This window comes from Pristiophorus japonicus, chromosome 1 (assembly GCF_044704955.1).
Source record: "Pristiophorus japonicus isolate sPriJap1 chromosome 1, sPriJap1.hap1, whole genome shotgun sequence".
Classification (NCBI taxonomy): Eukaryota; Metazoa; Chordata; class Chondrichthyes; family Pristiophoridae; genus Pristiophorus; species Pristiophorus japonicus.
This window is the reverse complement of record NC_091977.1, coordinates 295,195,863-295,221,517: the sequence shown is the minus strand read 5'-3', so window position 1 is coordinate 295,221,517 and position 25,655 is coordinate 295,195,863. Positions and strand designations below refer to the sequence as shown.

Here is a 25,655-nt window from a genome sequence, read left to right as displayed (position 1 = left end):
CATTCAAACCAAGGTCTCACCAGGGCGGGGATTTTGTCCCTTTAATTTCCCCCCCTGTGTTCCGGTTTGTCTGTTCCAATGTAAAATAATATTTCTGCGAGAGCTCGACGGCTTTTATTAAAGTTGTGAGGTGTTCGAGCAGAAAAGGAATCTGATACCTGAACTGTGTGATGTACTACTGCAGATTATGGATTGTGTCGTTCACCGTGATGTGTACCGTGGATGGCTCTGGGATTGGAAGGATGCGCTCTTGGGCCACTTGAACTTTGGTGTGGAGTTTGAAGCAGAAAGTCGTGTCGGTGACCGGACACCAAGTGTCGCGGTGCACCCGGTACTGGTTCACGCTCGTCGTGACGCAGTACGTCCCATTGCCCACATATGCTACCTGATGTGGAATATGGCTCTGGGCCATCACCTCCATGCTGCAATGAATAGGCTCTGCATTCTCTGATTCAAACCCGCACTCTGACCGATCGAACGCGTTCAAGTGCTGGGGACACAATATGACGCGTGCGCCCTTGCTCTGGTACCTCTTGAAGTCAGTGCCGGTCATGACGTGCTCCCACTTTATTAAAAATGGTGGGGCCCCATGGTAACGCACGTGCACCCCCTCCCATGAGATGCCAATGTTTTCCACTCAGTATACCGGCGCTGGCTGTGGTGTCCCACCCATTTTCGGCATACGTAACACAATTCCCATAATTGAGTGGTTGGACCGACCGCAATCCACTGGCACTGCGTAGGCTTCGGAAGCTAAACAGAGCTGACACAGACTCATCGAATTATGATACAGGCTGAGCGCTGCGAGGTGCCGGTTGCTGACCCACGATGGGACGCGACCTTGCTGGAGGTCCTCTAAATTACTGCGTCCCTCGCCTAGCAACCAGGCACCGTACAACATGCACACTTCATTCACGTGCCGAGGCATTCCTGTCCTTCCATATTAATTCATTAACCGTTTTAGCATGTGTCTCCAGCTCCGCGATGACCTCTTTTAAGTGAATAGTCATCGCCTGGTCCTTCTTTAGCTCCAACCCTACCACTTCTTTCCCTTCCCCCAGGATCTTCTGCAGCTGGTCCTTTAAACCGTTAACCTGCAGCTGCAGCTGCACATTGTCCATACTATTGACGAGAGAAACTACCATCTTTGAGCACCCCTCGCCTCTGCCTCCCTGGACTACCGTTATCGTACACTCCCATGTTGTACAACTTTTCCCGACTCATATCTCCGTAACTGAGTTCAAAGAATCGGTGGAACATTTCTTTAATGAGGGTCTCACACAGCTGCTCAGTTTCTGTTGGACACAACTCGGGCAGATGTACCACGGTTAAGTTTAAAATGATCGATATGAGCGCGTAATGCACCCCCTGGAAATAGAACCTTCCCGGTCGGGACTAAAACTAAACCATTCCCTGGGCCTGGTGTGGTGGTGGGACACCTAACTTCTGTCGCTAGCACCGGTGGGGCTGTGGGTAGGGGCTTCCTCTTGTGTGCGACAAGCTCCATGGAATTTATTGTGTTGGGAGGGTCTGGGATCATGCAGGAGTCCATACTCCGATCCCATCTGATCCCAGCCCCGGCATCCTGCCATTGCCTCGAAAAGGCAACCCGCTGGGCAGATCCGCTCCAACCCCCACATACACACATAAATTCCCTGTTCCTCCTTCCGTACTTGTCCCAGCACACTTCCACTCCCCCTTGTGTCCCCGTAATCTGTCGGTACGTATCGTTCCTAGTCCGCTGTCTGGTTCCCTGTGTCCTTACTCAATTTCCTGAGCCACCACCACCGTCCCAGGGGAATATGTCCCTTGCACTTCAAGCATACGCGCTTGCCCTTGGTCACCCTAACCCATGTGGCTGTGACCTTCAGTCTGGGACACGGTATGGAAGCCTCCCCATATGTGAACCCGGCGTGGCTGGAGTATCTCGTCGAATTCGACCCCAGCCACCCTGGCCACCTTCCCTCGTGGAAGTAGGCTGCCATCCTGTCCGTGTCCCCTGTCCTACTCCCGCTGTATCATGGTGGGTCTGTTCCCCCCAGTACATCCATAGAGGAAGGACAACTTGGCATATCCTCTCCTGCTGAGCCCCATTCCAGCCAACATCCAAATCAGGCTCAGTCTCTGGGCTGTGTCCATTCCGTCCTCGGCTTTCTGCAAAACAAACCTAACAAGTACCTTGCTGTGAGAGGGCCTACCTCCACAGGTCTGGCTTCATTACAACTAACCAAAACACTTTAAAAGAAAACTATGTACAAGACAACCTGTGCCACCGGGTCGCCCAGCTAGGCCCCTTTTGCCTGGGCCTGGTCGGCGTGTAAGGGGGCGTCCACGGCGCCTTTGGCTGTGGAATCCTGCTGCTCCTTCTTACAGCCCCCACCACGGGATCCTCGCTGTCCCAAACTATGGGAGGAAGACCCGCGTCCATCATGCTGTTTACAGTGCCTTGGTGTTTCTTTACTTTCCTTACCCTTTCCCCTGGGTTAAACAACTTACACTGGTTCACGTGGAATCACTTTGTGCGCCTTGGGAGTTTAACCGCGTAAACCATAGGGCTTGCCTTATCCACTATACTGTAAGGTCCCAACGTCCCTACACGAGTGTAGTTTCGGACCATCACCTGGTCCCCACCTTCCACTCGTGTGTTCTCTGGGGCTCGAGCAGCAACCGATTACTCCGGTGCTGCGTCTCCATGTTACTGGCTGCCAGCCAATGAATCTGCTTCAACCTCTCGTACAGATTCTTGACAAACTTATCCCGGTTTACTTCTCTCATTTGACCTTCGGTGAGAACCGGTACCAGAACATGGGTGGGCGAGCGCATGACCCTCCCGGTCATGAGCTCATGCGGGGAGTACCCTGTGCTCCTGGAGAGGCTGGCTCAGAATCCATCAAAACTAACGACAGGAACTCATCTCACCTTTTCGGCGACGGCCGTTTCCTTCCGCAGCCTTTCTTTGATGGTCCGATTAAGTCACTCCACAACCCCCGATGACTGTGGGTTGTGAGCCACATGCCATTTACCCTCTATCCCCAGAACCTTCAATGTGGCCTGCATGACTTGCCCCGTGAAATGGCTCCCTTGGTCGGACCCCACGATCTGTGGCAGTCCCCACCTGGAGAACACTTCCCTTACCAAAATCTTTGCCGTCACCAATGCCGTGGCTGATCGGCAAGGGAAGGCTTCCACCTTCTTGGAGAACACGTCTACTAGGATCAAACAGTACTTATAACCCCCCTTTGTGGTGGGCAATGGCCTGATGTAATTGATCTGTACCAACTTCCATGGTCCCTCTACCCTTCTCGTGTGCCCCATGGGAACCTTCCTACATTGTGGATCGGGGTTGTTCACCGCACATACCAGACAGTCTGCGCAAAAATCGTGGACATCATCCCTCAGTTGTAGCCACCATCCTGCCTGTTCTATCCTTTGCCAGGTAGTCTCTGGCCCTGGGTGTCCTGCTCCTGGGTCCTTGTGGGCCAACTGGAGGAATTCACTTTGGTGCGCCTTGGGAACTATTCACTGATCCCCCTTAAAGAGCATCCCCTCCTTTATGGTGATGCCCGCTACCCCGAACGGACCTTCTACCTTCTCGCCCTGAGCTGGCTGCTCCAGGACGACATTGAGGATGGGATCCTGTGCCTGGACTTGCCTCAAGTCTGGGGACAATGCTACCCCTGTACTCCCTGGTGTCCCCCCTTTGTCCCGGATCGCTGCTACTGGGCTGAACCCATATGGATCCCAAAAGACTCCTTCCCTGGCTCCCTCCTTTGCTAAGTCGTCTGCCCTTTGGTTGCCTTCCCCTCTGGGCTTTGTCTTAGAGTGAGCCTTTACTTTGTGGATGTAGAAACATAGAAACATAGAAAATAGGTGCAGGGGTAGGCCATTTGGCCCTTCGAGCCTGCACCATCATTCAATAAGATCATGGCTGATCATTCCTTCAATACCCCGTTCCTGCTTTCTCGCCATACCCCTTGATCCCTTTAGCCGCAAGGGCCATATCTAACTCCCTCTTGAATATATCCAATGAACTGGCATCAACAACTCTCTGCGGTAGGGAATTTCACAGGTTAACAACTCTCTGAGTGAAGAAGTTCCTCCTCATCTCAGTCCTAAATGGCTTACCCCTTATTCTTAGACTATGTCCCCTGGTTCTGGACTTCCCCAACATCGGGAACATTCTTCCTGCATATAACTTGTCCAGTCCCATCAGAATTTTATATGTTTCTATGAGATCCTCTCTCATCCTTCTAAACTCCAGTGAATACAGGCCCAGTCGATCCAGTCTCTCCTCATATGACAGTCCTGTCATCTCAGAAATCAGTCTGGTGAACCTTCGCTGCATTCCCTCAATAGCAAGAATGTCCTTCCTCAGATTAGGAGATCAAAACTAACACAATATTCCAGATGAGACCTCACCAAGGCCCTGTACAACTGCAGTAAACCTTCCCTGCTCCTATACTCAAATCCCCTTGCTATGAAGGCCAACATACCATTTGCCTTCTTCACTGCCTGCTGTACCTGCATGCCAACTTTCAATGACTGATGAATCATGACACCCAGGTCTCGCTGCACCTCCCCTTTTCCTAATCTGCCGCCATTCAGATAATATTCTGCCTTCGTGTTTTTGCCCCCAAAGTGGATAACCTCATATTTATCCACATTATACTGCATCTGCCATGTATTTGCCCATTCGCCTAACCTGTCCAAATCACCCTGCAGCCTCTTAGCGTCCTCCTCACAGCTCACACCGCCACCCAGTTTAGTGTCATCTGCAAACTTGGAGATATTACACTCAATTCCATCATCCAAATCATTAATATATATTGTAAAGAGCTGGGGTCCCAGCACTGAGCCCTGCGACACTCCATGAGTCACTGCCTACCATTCTGAAAAGGACCCATTAATCCCGACTCTCTGCTTCCTGTCTGCCAACCAGTTCTCTATCCACGTCAGTACATTACCCCCAATACCATGTGCTTTGATTTTGCACAACAATCTCTTGTGTGGGACCTTGTCAAAAACCTTTTGAAAGTCCAAATACACCACATCCACTGGTTCTCCCCTGTCCACTCTACTAGTTACATCCTCAAAAAATTCTAGAAGATTTGTCAAGCATGATTTCCCTTTCATAAATCCATGCTGACTTGGACCAATCCTATCACTGCTTTCCAAATGTGCTGCTATTTCATCCTTAATGATTGATTCCAACATTTTCCCCACTACTGATGTTAGGCTAACTGGTCTATAATTACCCGTTTTCTCTCTCCTTCCTTTTTTAAAAAGTGGTGTTACATTAACTACCCTCCAGTCCATAGGAACTGATCCAGAGTCGGAAAATTATTACCAATGCATCCACTATTTCTAGGGCCACTTTCTTAAGTACTCTGGGATGTAGACTATCAGGCCCTGGGGATTTATCGGCCTTCAATCCCGTCAATTTCCCTAACACAATTTCCCTGAGACTTCCCGGGGTCCCTGTGGCTTCTGAGACTTTTCTCAGCAACAGTGCAGTTGCAAGGGCTTCCCGTCTGTGGATGTGAAACCGCGACGAGCCCAGATGGCCAAGTATTCGGTAAACGAATTGCATGTAAACATGGAATCAGAGCAGATCGTGTATGAGGCCGGGAACTCATCGGCATGGGTAACGACGTACACCACTGACAACAGTTCGGCGTGCTGGGTGCTCAGGGTGCTCGGGAGTTTAATGGCCCTTGCTATCCCAGCTATAGCGTCATAAATCCCACACCCGGTGAAACGTTCCCTGTTCACTACCGAATTAGACCCGTCGACTTAGATCTCGCGGCCCGTTGGGTGTAACTTGGCCCGGAATTCTACGTCCACATCTCATACTCCTTCCACCGTACACTTGTGGGCCGTCCTTGGGGAGATCATGTTGGCAGCCAACTTGGGCTCACTCAGGCCTTGCACTCTCAGATGCATTTGTGAGAGCAGTAAAGTCCAGCGTGCAATGCGAGCACTGCTCACCATGCCGTCCTTTATCCTCCCATCTAATAACATCTGAGTGGGGGTATGGTGGGTTAGTAGAACGATCAGGGACGATCCTGTAAAGTGCTGTGAGTGCTTTACGGCCCAATGCGTGGCTAGGAGATGCTTCTCACAATTGGAATATCCCGTTCTACATCCGTGAGGACTCTTGATGAGTACACCACGGGCCTCAGTTTGCTGTACCGCTCCTAGAGCAGCACCGCGATCAAACTGTCCCCGCTGGCTGCTACTTCCAAACAGAAGTCCTCCCCACCATTAATTGCCCCTAATGTGGGTGCCATCTGCAGGTCTCCCTTGTGGCGATTAAACACTACCGTGCAGTCCCCATCCCACTCCCATCCCACTCCCTTGTGGAGGAGCCGAAGCAGAGGGGCTGCCATGGCGACGTAATCTTCAATAAAATCCCAGCAGTACCCCGTGAGCCCCAGAAAGGATCTGGTTGTGGGGGCTGGTAACTCATGTACTGCCTTCCGTTTGGCCTCGTCTATAGCCCTTTCCCCAGCCCTCATGGTCAGCCTGAGGAATTTTACTTCCCTCTGACCGATCTGAGCTTTCTTGTGATTGACCTTGAACCCTGTCTCTCTCAGTAGCTCGGCCAAAAGCGGACCATGCTCCTCCCCCTCATCGGCGAACAAAAGCAAATCATCCACATACTGCACAAACTGCTGGGGTCTGCTGAAACCCTTTAAGGCATCTGCCATACACTGGTGGAATATGGAGGGGCTGTTATGAAATCCCTGGGGAAGGCATGTCCATATATACTGCTGTCCTTTAGAAGTGAAGGCAAACTTGTACTGGTCTTCCTGTTTCAGGGGAATCGAGCAAAACCCATTTGAAATGTCCAGCACCGTAAATGTGGTTGCAGTTGCTGGAATACTCCCTATCAGATCAGCTACGGCCGCAACTGTGAGCACGCAGGCTGGGGTGTTTGTGTTGAGCACCCGATAGTCCACGGTGGCTCTCCACGACTGATCCGGTTTCCTAACCGGCCAAATTGGCGAGTTCACGTGTGTGACTATGGGCCTCAACACTTCCTGTGCTATCAGGGATCCCAGTGCCATCTCCAAGTCGGTCTCTGCCTCTCTGGGGAAACTGTACTGCCTCAGTGGCCGTGACATGGGGTCCTCCTGTACTCGGACTTCCACCCCCGTCACCCTACCACAGTTGTGCTTGTGTGTGGCGAACGATGCGAGGTGTCCCGCACGTACGCCTGGTACTTGGCCAGGGTAGTATTGACCAATTGCTCTAGGTCGTAACTCCCCTTCGGCTTCATGGTAAACATGTTGCCTTTTCCTTCCCCTTTCCTTGGGATCACTACAACTTCTTTCTCATTATCGGAACCCACTGCTTCCAAAAGGCAGTGATTCCTCAAATCCACTATAATCCTGCGGGCTAACATAAAGTCTAGGACTCCTGATCCTGGCTGCTCCCACATTATTAGGACGCATTCCCACCTGGTGTGGAGGGATCCTAAATTTATAGCTAACAGCCTGGACATCGCCCCCGCCTGCTCGTTCAAGGTGGTGGGATTACCGGAGCAGTCGGGATTTCTCTGCTCACAGCAGCGTCTACCCTTCCCTGTTCTGGCACAAAAACTGTCCAAAGAACAGCCACCAGAACATCAAATTGTTCCGCGGTCGGTCCCTTTGCATTGACAGGTTTCGTCTTAGGCACTGGAGGATCCCCGTTGCCTTGTCCCCTCCTCGTGGCCAGGCAGTCTTTCCTCCAGTGTCACATCTTCCCACACCCGAAACACATCCTAGCCTTCCCTGCGCTAACCCCTTCCTGATGCCATTCCTTTTTACTAGCCTCACTGGTCTTTATTTTGTGTACCTTGCCTTTACTTGGTTTGACCTCCTCCTCTGAGCCGGCCTCCGTTGCTGCGAGGTCCTCGGAGTCAAACCAGGTCTCCGCTTTTACCCTTATTTGTGGCAAACTGTTTGCCACGAGGGTCCTGAGCCAATGGCTTCTCGGCACCCACCCCCAGCAACTGTGTTCTGTCGAGCACACCACCCGTGGCATTTTCGTAGATGGGCCAGAGCCTGTCCGCGAATGCCTGAGGTGCTTCCCCCGCCAGTTGCAGTATCCCCTCTACCCTAGAGAATGGACTACCCTGGGTGTGACCCATGGCTCTCAGGATTTCCTCCTTTAAGCCGGATGTGGTCCCCTGTCCCCGTTTGGATTTTGCGGACAGGACCTGATACAATTTCCCATCCAGGGAAAACAGCAACAGCTTGTGATCCTCGGCCTCACTACACCCGTTAATCCCTCCAACCTGACCCACCTCAGTGAAGTGAACTGAGGGGTCCCCTTCTTTCTTTAACTTGGGCACCCCCGAGATCATATTCTGCAGCTGCGGGGTGGTGAACGGAACCACAAAATTGCTTTGTAGCGCTCCCTGACCCACGCCCTCTACAGACGGGTCGAACTTCTGCTGCCTTATGGGACACATCGGTCCCTTTGGTGCTTTAAGCAGTGGTCAGACGTCCCTACGCTGTCCCCAATCCTCGCTATCTCCTCCTTCTTCTTCATAGTCCGCTCGAGCTTCCTCCGGGGCCATCAAGCAAACCATGCCTTTGGCTTTGGCTAGAGCTTGAGTCAAGCTTTGTATTTTTTCTTGGCAGGGCCCGTGATTCCCACTTTCAAACCCTCTACTGCTAGCTACCCTGTAAACTGTCTTAATATCTCTCAGTTACCCCTCCAACCCGTCAACTTTACCCATTAAGCGGGCGTTCTCCTCTCGTACAGCCTGCTCGTTGAGCTTGGCCTCGGTGACCTGGTATTGCAGGTACTCCTCGGTGTTAGGGGAGGTTTCCTCCTGAGTGCGCCTTTCCTGCCTCTCCTCGTGTAACTCATCCACTAATCTGTTCCCCACTGTGGCCCTTGTGGCTGACTGCTGCTCTGACTCTTGGAGCTCTGCCTTAAGCTGACCAACCTGCTCCCTGAGCAGCTGGACTTGCTTCTGCAAATACAGGAACCAAATGGCCTTTTCTTTTGCCTTTTTGTGCTCCTTACTCCCCGTCCACTCAGCAGCTTTGTCCTCCAGACTCTCAGCCCACAATAGGTCTAACACCCACTGCTGTGTTACATTAACTTTACCGAATACCTACGAGGAAATCCTATCCCCCATTGCGGTTCTCTTGACCTTGAGATCTTCCATAACTGTCTGTTCACTCAAATACCAGGGTCCCTTCGTGGTCGCCAGATTCTATAAGTGGTTTTGCCCTTGGTGGTTTCGAATCACCCCGCTTACAACAGTTCTAAACCCGGAAATTATAGTAGTGAACAGAATACAGTTATAGACAGATCTTTCGGTCTCAACTGTCAAAATGCTTTTATTCAAGTTAAAGCATACACCTGCTTCCAGTAAAACACACCCTGGTGATGTGAAACAAAAAAAAACAGTACAACACACAACCCTGGCCCGTCTGAAAAGGCCCCTATCGCGAAGTATCCACGACTAAAACACCCCTGCTTGGTTCAATAGGGCACCACCGAATCTGTCCAACAGAATGTGCGTACGCCTATGATCCACGCAGAAACCTCCCCACTAAACCCCTCAGGCTTGGTTGGGACACACGACACCCCTTCACACTATGCAGTGGTCTTAAGGATGCCTGGGCTGGGATAATGCTCACCAGTTACTCCTCTGGCTTACTCGCTGCTTCTCCCAATGAGTGAGGCTCTCTTTGCTCATAGATGGTGGTTTCTTCTCTCAGTCCCAGACGGAGTGCTCGATCCTTGAATGTGTTGAACGAAGCAAGCAAACGTAGAAGAGGAGAGAGAGAGAGAGATGGCTGCAAACTGCTGTCTTATACCTGAAAAATGCTTCTGAATTCTCGCGCCAAAAACCAGTCCTTTGCCTGAGGCAGTCCAACTAAAGAGCAATAAATCACATCTTCAGCCTGTGCCTTTGTTACTGGGCTATTCCTGGGGATAAATGCTCCAACGAGTCTGGGTGGCCAAATAGCTTCCTTTGTCCTGAGGTTCCCGCACTCCGGAGCTCTCAATCATTTCGATGGCTTGAGCACAATTTACTTGATCTTTCATTGATGGATTTCCATTACATGACAAAGGGTCCTCCATCAGCCATCTTCCTGCGATTTCAGCCATTGACCCATCCCTGCCCACCTGATGTGTATTCCTGTGGAGCATGTCTGGACCTATCGCAGTCCGCTGTCTGCTCTTCTGCAGTAGCAGAAAATATGAAAAAGCAATGTCCAAAACTTAAAGTCCAAAATGTTTACGCTGATGCTGTCGATATTTATGCTGATTTTTACAAGGAGTCATTGTAAGTGGACAGATAGGAAGGAGAAGGGAAGTGGAAAGTCTCTTAACTGAGGGCTGCTGCAAAGGATTTGTTATTGGGTAGAGCGTAAATACTTCTCAAGCATTCACAAGCAGAAAGCAAAGGTACAGATCTTGATAACATGTTCATGTTGCTCATAGCTCTGTTGAGTTTTTACTATTAGCTTAGATGAGTGTATTGTTAAATGAACACACAACCAACTATAAACTTGCTTTTGAGTATAACGTTCATTAATAATTATTGCAAGTAACAAATTTTCCTTCCTAGGCCTCCGTTACCCAAACTGAAGCATTGTTCACAGGAGCAGGGGAAGAAGTGCCATCGGCTATCATCCAGACTGAAGGCAGCGCTATGATCAGCATTGGGTCATCTACAACTTCTGCAACTCCTTCTATGATGCCTGTAGAAAGCAACATAACTTGTAAGACATTTAAGGTTATAGTTTTCCGTTTTTATGATAAAGAGTCACATATAATAGAATTTAATGAATGCCATCCAAAATGGTGGGTGGCGTAATTTTCCTGCAGGTGATTTAGTGAAACATGAATTTGTTTTTAGGAATGGCATGTTAGAATGTTTCCTTAAAAAGGTGCAACTGCCAAAATATTCCCCTATCCAAGTATAGAGTGCATACATATCCACTCTACAAAAATGGAGAAAACATAATTTCACCCACAAGGCTCAATTTAGTCCCAATCTAAACTAGTTTAAAGAGATGCTGGGGTGAAATTAGTCTTTGCTGAAAGCCCGAAAGAGGCGATAGTGAATCGCCAGACTATTTTACACAGCGGTCGATTTTCTCTTTTGGGTACAGTTGGCAATGGTTGGCAATTCGCTATCGACCCTTTCGCTGAAGACCAATTTCACTCAAACTCTTAGTCAGGCGGCAGAATATGTTCCATTGATCATCCACACACCAACTACTATATATGCCTTTCTTCTTTAGGACCAGTTTGGTTAAGTTTGGTTTGTACTTTTGCAGCTGAGCTCCACCATGTTCAGAATGAGAGCCCACGTTTTGTTACACATGTTATGAATAAAATATCATTCACATAAACCTGCAGCAAGGCTGCTTGATCTTCATTACCTGTTCTGGTCTTTTACCTAAGCTCTGATAATCATTGTCTATCCAAGTCTCTCTCCTTTAGAAGAAAAGAGTTGAGGGCTGTTGTTTTGGTGATTTGCTCTTTGTTTGGGAAGATTTGCCAGGGGTTTGAAGGAGAATACAGGGGGGATGTGAGGAAGAACTTTTTTACGCAGCGAGTGGTAATGACCTAGAACTTGCTGCTGATGAGGGTGGTGGAAGCGGAGACGATCAATGATTTAAAAATAAAATTGGATAGGCACTTGAGGGAAATAAACTTGCAGGGCTACGGGGATAGAGCGGGGGAATGGGACTGACTGGATTGCTCAACAGAGAGCTGGCCTGGACTCGATGGGCTGAATGGCCTCCTTCTGTGCCCTAATGACCCTATGACTCAATGAACCCACTCCTGACCATTCAGCTTCACTTTTAGTTCAGGTGCAATCATTACAAATTGAGGCACAAAAATCCTTACAAAATATAGGCTTACAGAGAAATAAGTGTCAGTGGCATGTGTGCAAAAAGTGGCAAATGGTGTGTATCTAAATAGAAAAGTGGTAAATGTTTTTAAGGAATAATGATCTGAAGTGACACAGTTCATTCAGAGACGAGGGTCATGAACTAAGAGAAAGGTAACTTCGATGGTATGAGATGTGAATTGGCTAGAATAGACTGGCAAATGATACTTAAATGGTTGACGGTGGATAGGCAATGGCAGACATTTAAAGATCACATGGATGAACTTCAACAATTGTACATCCCTGTCTGGCATAAAAATAAAACGGGGAAGGTGGCTCAACTGTGGCTAACAAGGAAAATTAGGGATAGTGTTAAATCCAAGGAAGAGGCATAGAAATTGGCCAGAAAAAGCAGCAAACCTGAGGACTGGGAGAAATTTAGACTAAAGGTTTAATTAGGAGGGGGGAAAATAGAGTATGAGAGTAAACTTGCAGGGAACATAAAAACTGACTGCAAAGGCTTCTATAGATATGTGAAGAGAAAAAGATTATTGAAGACTAATGTAGGTCCCTTGCAGTCAGAATCAGGTGAATTCATATTGGGGAACAAAGAAATGGCAGACCAATTGAACAAATACATTGGTTCTGTCTTCACTAAGGATAATCTCCCGAAAATACTAGGGGACTAAGGATCTAGCAAGAAGGAGAACTGAGCGAACTGAGGGAAATCCTTATTAGTCAGGAAATTGTGTTCGGGAAATTGATGGGATTGAAGGCTGATAAATCCCCAGGGCCTGATAGTCTGCATTGCAGAGTACTTAAGGAAGTGACCCTAGAAATAGTGGATGCATTGGTGGTCATTTTCAAACATTCCATGAACTCTGGATCAGTTCCTATGGATTGGAGGGTAGCTAATGTAACCCCACTTTTTAAAAAAGGAGGAGAGAGAAAACAGGGAATTAGCCTGACATCAGTAGTGGGGAAAATGCTGGAATCAATTATTAAAGATGTAATAGCAGCACATTTGGAAAGCAGTGACAGGATCGGTTATGTCAGCACTGATTTATGAAGGGGAAATCATGCTTGACAAATCTTCTAGAATTTTTTGAGGATGTAACTGGTAGAGTGAATAAGGGAGAACCAGTGGATGTGGTGTATTTGGACTTTCAAAAGGCTTTTGACAAGGTCCCACACAAGAGATTAGTGTGCAAAATTAAGGCACATGGGATTGGAGGTAATTATTGACGTGGATAGAGAACTGGTTAGCTGACAGGAAGCAAAGAGTGGGAATAAACGGGGGTCCTTTTCAGAATGGCAGGCAGTGAGTAGTGGGGTACCGCAAGGTTCAGTGCTGGGACCCCAGCTATTTACAATATATATTAATGATTTAGACGAAAAAATTGAGTGTAATATCTCCAAGTTTGCAGATGACACTAAGCTGGGTGGCAGTGTGAGCTGTGAGGAGGATGCTAAGAGGCTGCATGGTGATTTGGACAGGTTAGATGAATGGGCAAATGCATGGCAGATGCAGTATAATGTGGATAAGTGTGAGATTATCCACTTTGGTGGCAAAAACAGGAAGGCAGATTATGATCTGAATGGTGACAGATTAGTAAAAGGGGAGATGCAACGAGACCTGGGTGTTATGGTACATCAGTCATTGAAAGTAGGCATGCAGGTACAGCAGGCAGTTAAGCAAGCAAATGGCATGTTGGCCTTCATAGCGAGAGGATTTGAGTATAGGAGCAGGGAGGCCTTGTTGCAGTTGTACAAGGCCTTGGTGAGACCACACCTTGAGTATTGTGTGCAGTTTTGGTCTCCTAATCTGAGGAAAGACATTCTTGCTATTGAGGGAGTGCAGCGAAGGTTCACCAGACTGATTCCCGGGATGGCAGGATTGACATATGAAGAAAGACTGGATCGACTAGGCTTATATTCACTGGAATTTAGAAGAATGAGAGGGGATCTCATAGAAACGTATAAAATTCTGATGGGATTGGACAGGTTAGATGCAGGCAGAATGTTCCTGATGTTGGGGAAGTCCAGAACCAGGGGACACAGTCTAAGGATAAGAGGTAAGACATCCAGGACCCAGATGAGGAGAAACTTTTCCACCCAGAGAATTGTGAACCTGTGGAATACTCTACCACAGAAAGTTGTTGAATCCAGTTCGTTGGATATATTAAAAAAAGAGTTAGATGTGGCCCTTACGGCTAAAGGGATTGGGGGTATGGAGAGAAGGCAGGAGTGGGATACTGAAGTTGCATGATCAGCCATGATCATATTGAATGGTGGTACAAGCTCAAAGGGCCGAATAGCCTGCTCCTGCAACTATTTTCTATGTTTCTATGTTTACATTCCAAGCTGAAAGGTATATTCTTGTAACTTGCAGAAGCATCAATCAGTAACAAATATTAACCGTATGTGTGCTGTGACCACAAAATGATCATTAGTCTAACCGAGACAAATATTCACAGCGCACTCTTTTCCATGAAAATAATTAAAGAGTACAAAGGTTTTCTAAAATAGAAAACCCGGTTTCTCCTTCCCAGGGGGGGGGGGGTTGACTGGATTCTAGAAAAATAAAGCACCCCTACCTGAAGTTGCTGCGCCCACGAGAGATCCCGGTCCTGAGGCCTCCACTGATTGCGTGTTGGAGTGTGTGCACGTCAGGACGTGCGCAGGGCTGGAGCTGCAGTCACATGGCTCTGGGCAGCCAATCAAGGTAAAATATGTTCTCATTCATAATGATGGAAGCTCCATAAGTTGGAATTCCCATTATTATGAATGTGAACCCCCCCGCAAACACACAAAACATTAATACTAAGTAGAAAAAATATATTACATATTTAACATTAATTTAAATTTATGTATTATTAAAAATAAATATGTTTCTGATTTTTAAAAACGTTTTCAAAATTATGCTTTAAAATAAATTTAACATAGTGGGCAGCATTTTAAAAAATTAAATGTGTTTTTTAATTTAATTTTTTATGTTTTAAATGTGTTTTAAAACTTACGCCTGTATCAGGCACAAGAGTTTTCAGGACATCCGCTGGGTAAATACCGCAATCTTGCCCATGCGAATGTCCTGGATGTGGAGATACGTTGGACCTGTCAAGCTCCAGCATCAGAAAAGCCGGTTTTCAGCGCATGCATTACATTTCATTAGTTATACATTTCTTCAAACAATCTATAATTGATGTTTTAAAATATCATACATTCAAATTTGCTTGTAATCTTAAAAAAATATTGCCATTAAATTATTTTACTAACATAATTTATTAAACACAGCAATATCATCTTTTGTTGATTAGCAAAAGATTTTGATTATTTTTGCACAATAATAAGTGCTAACTATGCTGACATTTTCAAATCGTGCTCTTCTTCTGTAGAACTAATTTCAGGTCAGGCCTGGGTTTCAGACCTCAATTTTCATTCAATTAACTTTCTCATGACTAATAGTAAGGTCTTAACAGTCCTTAACATGCAATCTTTTTGGCGAATTTCTGTTGACGTATTTTAGCATGAGAACAAGTCTAAGGCCCAGAATTTGCAGTCGAACGCTTCCCTTGGGCAGATGCCTCCAACCGCAAAAATAGGGCTCAATTTTCCCCAATGCCACTTTTTGGCGTATTTCAAGAGTAATAAGTAAAAACGTTTTTTTTGGCCCCGACTACTCTAAAAAAAACTTGAACGTTTCCCCGTTCTAATTTTTAAAATTGGTGCCGTGCAGCCTGCCCTTTGGCTTTGGGGGTGGAGCCTAATATCTGTACCGAAGAAAGAATACTCCCTCTTCTGCGCATGCACCAACGTTTTTTACGTGACTGCTATGGGTGCGCATACCCAGTACACCTCCTGGCCTGTGTTCGGCCATTTTTAAAGAGCCAGTTGTGTGTGGGAACTGTGTGAGAATTTTAATTCTCAGTGGAAAAAAATCAGAGCATCAATATGCAATGCGGCTCAAGGACCAAGAATTTCTCACAAGAGGAAGTGGAAGCACTAGTTACTGTAACTGAAGACAGATGGCACGAGCTGGACACCAGCAGAGGTCACATAAAAATTTCACCAAAAGAAATGAAGAAACGCTGGAACCAACTTGCAGAAGATTACTGTGCAATGGTGACCACCCCGAGGTCTGGAGGCCAGTGCAAAAAGTGGCAGGACCTTGGTCAAGTAGTTAGTGTAAGTAATATTTTCATTTATTCACTGGAATTGCAATTGTAAATGTGATCATCTGTACATATCCTACCCAGCAGAAAGACACCGTCTCTAAAAAGTTATATTTTCATCTTTTCAGAGGAAGGTGACACACAACAAAAGAGAGAGAACTCAAACAGGAGGAGGCCCGGCAAATCTGCACCTACTGACACACTTGGAAGACAGGGTCGCTGCTTTGATGAGACCTGCCTGGTGAAAAGCAACCACCTCTGCACAAGCTGGACCCGCACTTGAGGGAGAGGGTAAATCCTGAAAATTCCATATTCTGGCTTTGCTAAATGTTAAGTACTGGGCGGGCTAGCCATGCTTCGGTTCATCGGAATCTCTCCGTCAGCTATGCTTCGGTTGATGCAATGTGCTATCATTCATCGTGGTCCTTCAGATGAGCCTACTCACGCCCCCTGCCCCCTCCTCTGCTGCTAACCATTTGTCTGTTCTGTTATATTTTGCAGAACTTGAAGCCAACCCTGACGAGGCTGAAGCCGATGCAGATGATTCAGACGCGGACGAGCCTGTAGAGGAGAACATCTTCCAATCCCACCTTCCAGACCAAGAGCATGGGGGTGAGGACGAGGGGGAGGGTGAGGGGTAGGGGGAGGGAGAGAATGAAGCCCCCACTGTTGTATTCACTCTGGAGGAGGTGCAGGTGCCGCCCATTGAGGTGCCCGCCCCTTTCCTGAGTAGTACAAGTGTTGGGACGTTCCATGGTTTCACACAGTCCGAGGCTGCGGGTTCCAGTGGGGTGCAACGAGGCACACCCAGGGCCCCACCGTCCGAGGCTGCGGGTCCCAGTGGGATACAGCGAGGCACACCCAGGGCCCCACCGTCCGAGGCTGCGGGTCCCAGTGGGATGCAGCGAGCCACACCCAGGGTGAGGAGGGGAAGGAGAGTTCGACAGCGCTCTCCTGAGATGCAGGATGTAACAGATGTGGTTCAGATGATGGCAATGAGTGCAGAGAGCATTGACCTTACACAGTCACTCCTGGACACCATCACTGGGGTGAGGGATGAGATATTGGGACTGTCGGGAGAAATAACAACACTCTCACATGCACATGAGGGAGGGAATGTCGCAGGTAGCTGATACACTGTCAGTAAACATAAGGAAGGGACTGTCACAAATAGTTGATACACTGTCGGGGCACATGAGGGAGGGAATGTCGGAGGTAGCTGCTACAATAAGGGAACACGCCCAGATCCCGCTGCCATTGATGGAATCAACTGCCACTCCCACTCCAATCCCTAGACCAGCCTCTGAAGAGGCCCAAGCCGGGCCTTCCACATTACAACCTGTCCATGCCCCCCCCATCAAGTAGTGCGCATTACCGAGATGCTCGAAAGAATAAGCTTGGTACCAACCCGAGCAACACTGCACCATCTTCTGCGGGCAGGAGTAGAGTCACCAAGACCACGTGCAGTGGGCGGTCTTAGAAGAAGAGATGGGTGCAGCCTTTCTTTGCTGCTGCTGCTGTTATTATTGTTGTTGTAGCTGTTCTCAAATTTAAAGTTTTTTGTAAGTGATGTAAATTTACAAGTTTAAAAGTTAGTAAGTGATCTTCAAATTTGTAAGTGATCTTAAAGTTTGTAAGTGATCTTAACTGAAAACTTTAAAGTTTGATACAAGAATATTTTTTATTAAAGTTAAGTTGGGTACAAACAAGTGTTAAAATATAAAATATATTTTAAATTATAACTGAATCATTTCCATTATTTGTTCCATTATTGAGATAACTTTTTGAACTGAAGAAGAATCATTTCCATTATTTATTCCATTATTAATGTCCCAGCTTCCACAGCTCTCTGAGGCAGCGAATTCCACAAATTTACAACCCTCTGAGAGAAGAAATTCCTCCTCATCTCAGTCTCCCCTATCAGTGGAAACATCCTCTCTGCATCCACCTTGTCAAGTCCCCTCATAATCTTATACGTTTCGATATGATCATCTCTCATTCTTTTGAATTCCAATGAGTAGAGACCCAACCTCCTCAACATTTCCTCATAAGTCAACCCACTCATCTCCGGAATCAACTCAGTGAACCTTCTCCAAACTGCCTCCAAAGCAAGTATATCCTTTCATAAATATGGAAACCAAAACTGCACACAGTATTCCAGGTGTGGCCTCACCAATACCCTGTATAACTGTAGCAAGATTTCCCTGCTTTTATACTCCATCCTCTTTGCAATAAAGGCCAAGATTCCTTGGCCTTCCTGATCACTTGCTATACCTGCATATAATCTTTTGTGTTTCATGCACAAGTACCCCCAGGTCCCACTATACTGCAGCACTTTGCAATCTTACTCCATTTAAATAATAACTTGCTCTTTGATTTTTTCTGCCAAAGTGCATGACCTCACAGTTTCCAACATTATACTCCATCTGCCAAATTTTTCAACAACCTTTTACATAACAAATATTGATAAAGTAATAGTTCTTTACTGAAAATGTAAAAACACTATAAGCAGATAGATAAATTATAGCCATTCTTTACAATGATATCTGTGAGTTTGTTTTTCAAAGATAAAGTAAAATTTGTATTTCTAAAAATATTAACCAAAAGAAATGTTTTGTTAAAAAGGTTAATGTATTTTGTTGTTTATTTTTAGAAATGTAGTACTTTTGTATAAATGATTAAATGTTAGTATGTAGTTATAAAAAGAAAAGAAAGATTTGCATTTATATAGCGCCTTTCACAACCACTGGACGTCCCAAAGCGATTTACAGTCAGTTAAGTACTGTTTGAACTGTAGTCACCATTGTAATGTAGGAAACGCGACATCCAATTTGCACACAGCAAGCTCTCACAAACATGTGTTAATGACTAGCTAATCTGTTTTTGTTATGTTGATTGAGGGATAAATATTGGTCAGGACACCAGGGATAACTCCCCTGTTCTTCTTTGAAATAGTGCCATGGGATCTTTTACGACCCTGAGAGAGCAGAAGGGGCTTCAGTTTAACGTCTCATCTGAAGGACGGCATCTCCGACAGTGCAGCACTCCATTAGCACTGCACTGGAGTGCCAGACTAGATTTTTGTGTTAAATCGCTGGAGTGTGACTTGACCCCACAATCTTCTGACTCAGAGATGAGGGTGCTACCCACTGAGCCACAGCTGACACACTATTGGCACAGTTATTGGCTAGAAATGTTTCATACAATTTGATGGCATATGATTTGTTTATTAGCTCCATTCACTTACTCTAGGATCTTTGTATACAAATTGCCAAATTATATATTGCCTGAATGAATTACCAGTTATACATTTTTGAAAACATTTTCTACCCCCTCCTTTGTCAAACTCCTGTGAATGCATTGTGTGGCTGGCACAAAAAGCATGGTCAGTTATTTCCAATGGTCGAGCACCTGTTTCCAAAACATATGATACATAAGAACATAAGAAATAGGAGCAGGAGTAGGCCATACGGCCCCTCGAGCCTGCTCCGCCATTTAATACGATCATCCGATCATGGACTCAGGACCACTCCCCTGCCTGCTCTTCATAACCTCTTATTCACTTATCATTTAAGAAATTGTCTATTTCTGTCTTAAATTTATTCAATGTCTCAGCTTCCACAGCTCTCTGAGGCAGCGAGTTCCGCAGATCCACAACCCTCTGAGAGAAGAAATTTCTCCTCATCTCTGTTTTAAATGGGCGGCCCCTTATTCTAAGATCATGCCCTCTAGTTCTAGTCTCCCCCTTCAGTGGAAACTCTGCATCCACCTTGTCAAGACCCCTCATAATCTTATACGTTTCGATAAGATCACCTCTCATTCTTCTGAATTCCAATGAGTAGAGGCCCAACCTACTCAATCTTTCCTCATAAGTCAACCACCTCATCTCTGGAATCAACCTTGTGAACATCCTCTGAACTGCCTCCAAAGCAAGTATATCCTTTCGTAAATATGGAAACCAAAACTGCACGCAGTATTCCAGGTGTGGCCTCACCAATACCCTGTACAACTGTAGCAAGACTTCCCTGCTTTTATACATAGAAACATAGAAACATAGAAAATAGGTGCAGGAGTAGGCTATTCGGCCCTTCGAGCCTGCACCACCATTCAATAAGATCATGGCTGATCATTCCCTCAGTACCCCTTTCCTGCTTTCTCTCCATACCCCTTGATCCCCTTAGCTGTAAGGGCTATATCTAACTCCCTCTTGAATATATCCAATCATCTGGCATCAACAACTCTCTGTGGCAAGGAATGAAGAAATTTCTCCTCATCTCAGTCCTAAATGGCCTACCCCTTTTCCTAAGACTGTGTCCCCTGGTTCTGGACTTCCCCAACATCGGGAACATTCTACCCGCATCTAAACTGTCCCGTCCCTTCAGAATCTTATATGTTTCTATGAGATCCCCTCTCATCTTCTAAACTCCAATTTATAAAGGCCCAGTTGATCCAGTCTCTCCTCATATGTCAGTCCAGCTATGTCAGTCTGGTGAACCTTTGCTGCACGCCCTCAATAGCAATTACGTCCTTCCTCAGATTAGGAGACCAAAACTAAACAAAGCAATATTCCAGGTGAGGCCTCACCAAGGCCCTGTACAACTGCAATAAGACCTCCCTACTCCGATACTCAAATCCCCTAGCTATGAAGGTCAACATACCATTTGCCTTCTTCACCTCCTGCTGTACCTGTATGCCAACTTTCAATGACTGATGAACCATGACCTTCCTGATCACTTGCTATACCTGCATACTATCCTTTTGTGTTTCATGTGCAAGTACCCCCAGGTCCTGCTGTATTGCAGCACTTTGCAATCTTTCTCAATTTAAATAATAATTTGCTCTTTGATTTTTTCTGCCAAAGTGCATGACCTCACACTTTGCAACATTATACGCCATCTGCCAAATTTTTGCCCACTCACTTAGCCTGTTTATGTCCTTTTGCAGATTTTTTGTGTCCTCCTCACACGTTGCTTTTCCTCCCATCTTTGTATCATTAGCAAACTTGGCTACGTTACACTCGGTCCCTTCCTCCAAGTCGGCGGCAGTCGGGAGCAGCGTCGAGGAGGTGCGTGGAGAGGCCTATAAAAGGCACAGCAGGGAGTCCGGGGCCCAGTGTCGGCGGCAGTCGGGAGCAGTGTCGAGGAGGTGCGTGGAGCGGCCTATAAAAGGCACAGCAGGGAGTCCGGGGCTAGCGTCGGCGGCAGTCGGGAGCAGCGTCGAGGAGTTGCGTGGAGAGGCCTATAAAAGGCACAGCAGGGAGTCCGGGGCCCAGTGTCGGCGGCAGTCGGGAGCAGTGTCGAGGAGGTGCGTGGAGCGGCCTATAAAAGGCACAGCAGGGAGTCCGGGGCTAGCGTCGGCGGCAGTCGGGAGCAGCGTTGAGGAGTTGCGTGGAGAGGCCTATAAAAGGCACAGCAGGGAGTCAGGGGCCCAGCGTCGGCGGCAGTCGGGAGCAGCGTCGAGGAGGTGCGTGGAGAGGCCTATAAAAGGCACAGCAGGGAGTCCGGGGCTAGCGTCGGCGGCAGTCGGGAGCAGCGTTGAGGAGGTCTGTTGGTGAGGCGTATAAAAGGCACAGCAGGGAGTCCGGGGCTAGCGTCGGCGGCAGTCGGGAGCAGCGTCGAGGAGGTGCGTGGTGAGGCCTATAAAAGGCGTGACTTGTGCAGCTACAGGGAGAAGGCAAAAAAGAAGTAGAAAGAAATCAAAAGGTGACGTCACAGCCAAGAGGGTAAGTGATTGGCTGGTGATTGGTGAGTAGTTTTTCTTTTTTCTCTTCTATATCAGTGAGTAACTTTTAACATTGTTGTTGCCAATTTAAGTGTATCTAAGGGTTAAGTCATGGCAGGAGAGCTCGGTCGGGTGTTATGCTCCTCCTGTACCATGTGGGAACTCGGGGACGACAGCAGTGTCCCTGATGACTACATCTGCGGGAAGTGTATCCACCTCAAGCTCCTGACGGTCTGCGTTGCGGAGTTGGAGCTGAGGGTGGATTCACTCTGGAGCATCCACGATGCTGAGAATGACATGAGTATCACGTGTAGCGAGTTGGTCGTACCGCAGGGAAAGGGTCCACAGCCAGATAGGGAATGGAAGACCAACAGGAAGAGCAGTGCAAGGAAGGTAGTGCAGGAGTCCCCTGTGGTCATCCCCCTGCAAAACAGATACACTGCTTTGGGTACTGTTGAGGGGGATGACTCATCAGGGGAGGGCAGCAGCAGCCAAGTTCATGGCACCATGGCTGGCTCTGCTGCACAGGAGGGCAGGAAAAAGAGTGGGAGAGCAATAGTGATTGGGGATTCAATGGTGAGGGGAATAGATAGGCGTTTCTGCGGTCGCAACCGAGACTCCAGGATGTTATGTTGCCTCCCTGGTGCAAGGGTCAAGGATATCTCGGAGCGGGTGCAAGACATTCTAAAAAGGGAGGGAGAACAGCCAGTTGTCGTGGTGCACATTGGTACCAACGACATAGGTAAAAAAAGGGATGAGGTCCTACGAAACGAATTTAAGGAGCTAGGAGCTAAATTAAAAAGTAGAACCTCAAAAGTAGTAATCTCTGGATTGCTACCAGTGCCACGTGATAGTCAGAGTAGGAATCGCAGGATAGCGCAGATGAATACGTGGCTTGAGCAGTGGTGCAACAGGGAGGGATTCAAATTCCTGGGGCATTGGAACCGGTTCTGGGGGAGGTGGGACCAGTACAAACCGGACGGTCTGCACCTGGGCAGGACCGGAACCAATGTCCTAGGGGGAGTGTTTGCTAGTGCTGTTGGGGAGGATTTAAACTGATATGGCAGGGGGATGGGAACCAATGCAGGGATACAGAGGGAAACAAAAAGGAGGCAAAAGCAAAAGACAGAAAGGAGATGAGGAAAAGTGGAGGGCAGAGAAACCCAAGGCAAAGAACAAAAAGGGCCACTGTACAGCAAAATTCTAAAAGGACAAAGGGTGTTAAAAGAACAAGCCTGAAGGCTTTGTGTCTTAATGCAAGGAGTATCCGCAATAAAGTGGATGAATTAACTGTGCAAATAGATGTTAACAAATATGATGTGATTGGGATTACGGAGACGTGGCTCCAGGATGATCAGGGCTGGGAACTCAACATCCAGGGGTATTCAACATTCAGGAAAGATAGAATAAAAGGAAAAGGAGCTGGGATAGCATTGCTGGTTAAGGAGCAAATTAAGGCAATAGTTCGGAAGGACATTAGCTTGGATGATGTGGAATCTATATGGGTAGAGCTGCAGAATACCAAAGGACAAAAAACGTTAGTGGGAGTTGTGTACAGACCTCCAAACAGTAGTAGTGATGTTGGGGAGGGCATCAAACATGAAATTAGGGGTGCGTGCAATAAAGGTGCAGCAGTTATAATGGGTGACTTTAATATGCACATAGATTGGGTTAACCAAACTGGAAGCAATACGGTAGAGGAGGATTTCCTGGAGTGCATAAGGGATGGTTTTTTAGACCAATATGTCGAGGAACCAACTAGGGGGGAGGCCATCTTAGACTGGGTGTTGTGTAATGAGAGAGGATTAATTAGCAATCTCGTTGTGCGAGGCCCCTTGGGGAAGAGTGACCATAATATGGTGGAATTCTGAATTAGGATGGAGAATGAAATAGTTAATTCAGAGACCATGGTCCAGAACTTAAAGAAGGGTAACTTTGAAGGTATGAGGCGTGAATTGGCTAGGATAGATTGGCGAATGATACTGAAGTGGTTGACTGTGGATGGGCAATGGCAGACATTTAGAGACCGCATGGATGAACTACAACAATTGTACATTCCTGTCTGTCGTAAAAATAAAAAAGGGAAGGTGGCTCAACCGTGGCTATCAAGGGAAATCAGGGATAGCATTAAAGCCAAGGAAGTGGCATACAAATTGGCCAGAAATAGCAGCGAACCCGGGGACTGGGAGAAATTTAGAACTCAGCAGAGGAGGACAAAGGGTTTGATTAGGGCAGGGAAAATGGAGTACGAGAAGAAACTTGCAGGGAACATTAAGATGGATTGCAAAAGTTTCTATAGATATGTAAAGAGAAAAAGGTTAGTAAAGTCAAACGTAGGTCCCCTGCAGTCAGAATCAGGGGAAGTCATAACGGGGAACAAAGAAATGGCGGACCAATTGAACAAGTACTTTGGTTCGGTATTCACTGAGGAGGACACAAACAACCTTCCGGATATAAAAGGGGTCGGAGGGTCTAGTAAGGAGGAGGAACTGAGGGAAATCCTTATTAGTCGGGAAATTGTGTTGGGGAAATTGATGGGATTGAAGGCCGATAAATCCCCAGGGCCTGATGGACTGCATCCCAGAGTACTTAAGGAGGTGGCCTTGGAAATAGTGGATGCATTGACAGTCATTTTCCAACATTCCATTGACTCTGGATCAGTTCCTATGGAGTGGAGGGTAGCCAATGTAACCCCACTTTTTAAAAAAGGAGGGAGAGAGAAAACAGGGAATTACAGACCGGTCAGCCTGACATCGGTAGTGGGTAAAATGATGGAATCAATTATTAAGGATGTCATAGCAGTGCATTTGGAAAGAGGTAATATGATAGGTCCAAGTCAGCATGGATTTGTGAAAGGGAAATCATGCTTGACAAATCTTCTGGAATTTTTTGAGGATGTTTCCAGTAGAGTGGACAAGGGAGAACCAGTTGATTTGGTATATTTGGACTTTCAGAAGGCTTTCGACAAGGTCCCACACAAGAGATTAATGTGCAAAGTTAAAGCACATGGGATTGGGGGTAGTGTGCTGACATGGATTGAGAACTGGTTGTCAGACAGGAAGCAAAGAGTAGGAGTAAATGGGGACTTTTCAGAATGGCAGGCAGTGACTAGTGGGGTACCGCAAGGTTCTGTGCTGGGGCCCCAGCTGTTTACACTGTACATTAATGATTTAGACGAGGGGATTAAATGTAGTATCTCCAAATTTGCGGATGACACTAAGTTGGGTGGCAGTGTGAGCTGCAAGGAGGATTCTATGAGGCTGCAGAGCGACTTGGATAGGTTAGGTGAGTGGGCAAATGCATGGCAGATGAAGTATAATGTGGATAAATGTGAGGTTATCCACTTTGGTGGTAAAAACAGAGAGACAGACTATTATCTGAATGGTGACAGATTAGGAAAAGGAGAAGTGCAAAGAGACCTGGGTGTCATGGTACATCAGTCATTGAAGGTTGGCATGCAGGTACAGCAGGCGGTTAAGAAAGCAAATGGCATGTTGGCCTTCATAGCGAGGGGATTTGAGTACAAGGGCAGGGAGGTGTTGCTACAATTGTACAGGGCCTTGGTGAGGCCACACCTGGAGTATTGTGTACAGTTTTGGTCTCCTAACCTGAGGAAGGACATTCTTGCTATTGAGTGAGTGCAGCGAAGGTTCACCAGACTGATTCCCGGGATGGCGGGACTGACCTATCAAGAAAGACTGGATCAACTGGGCTTGTATTCACTGGAGTTCAGAAGAATGAGAGGGGACCTCATAGAAACGTTTAAAATTCTGACGGGGTTAGACAGGTTAGATGCAGGAAGAATGTTCCCAATGTTGGGGAAGTCCAGAACCAGGGGACACAGTCTAAGGATAAGGGGGAAGCCATTTCGGACCGAGATGAGGAGGAATTTCTTCACCCAG

The 25,655-nt window shown here is 47.0% G+C and overlaps 1 protein-coding gene across 1 annotated transcript in view; it reads left to right on the top strand.

Annotated features, from left to right (window-relative positions):
* LOC139263380 (regulator of G-protein signaling 22-like) overlaps positions 1–25,655 on the top strand; it is a 174,648-nt gene that overhangs the window by 23,919 nt on the left and 125,074 nt on the right. Inside the window, exon 5 of the mRNA XM_070879432.1 lies at positions 10,586–10,739. Coding sequence (XP_070735533.1) covers positions 10,586–10,739 — 154 coding nt within the window. The remainder of the gene's footprint in view (positions 1–10,585; positions 10,740–25,655) is intronic.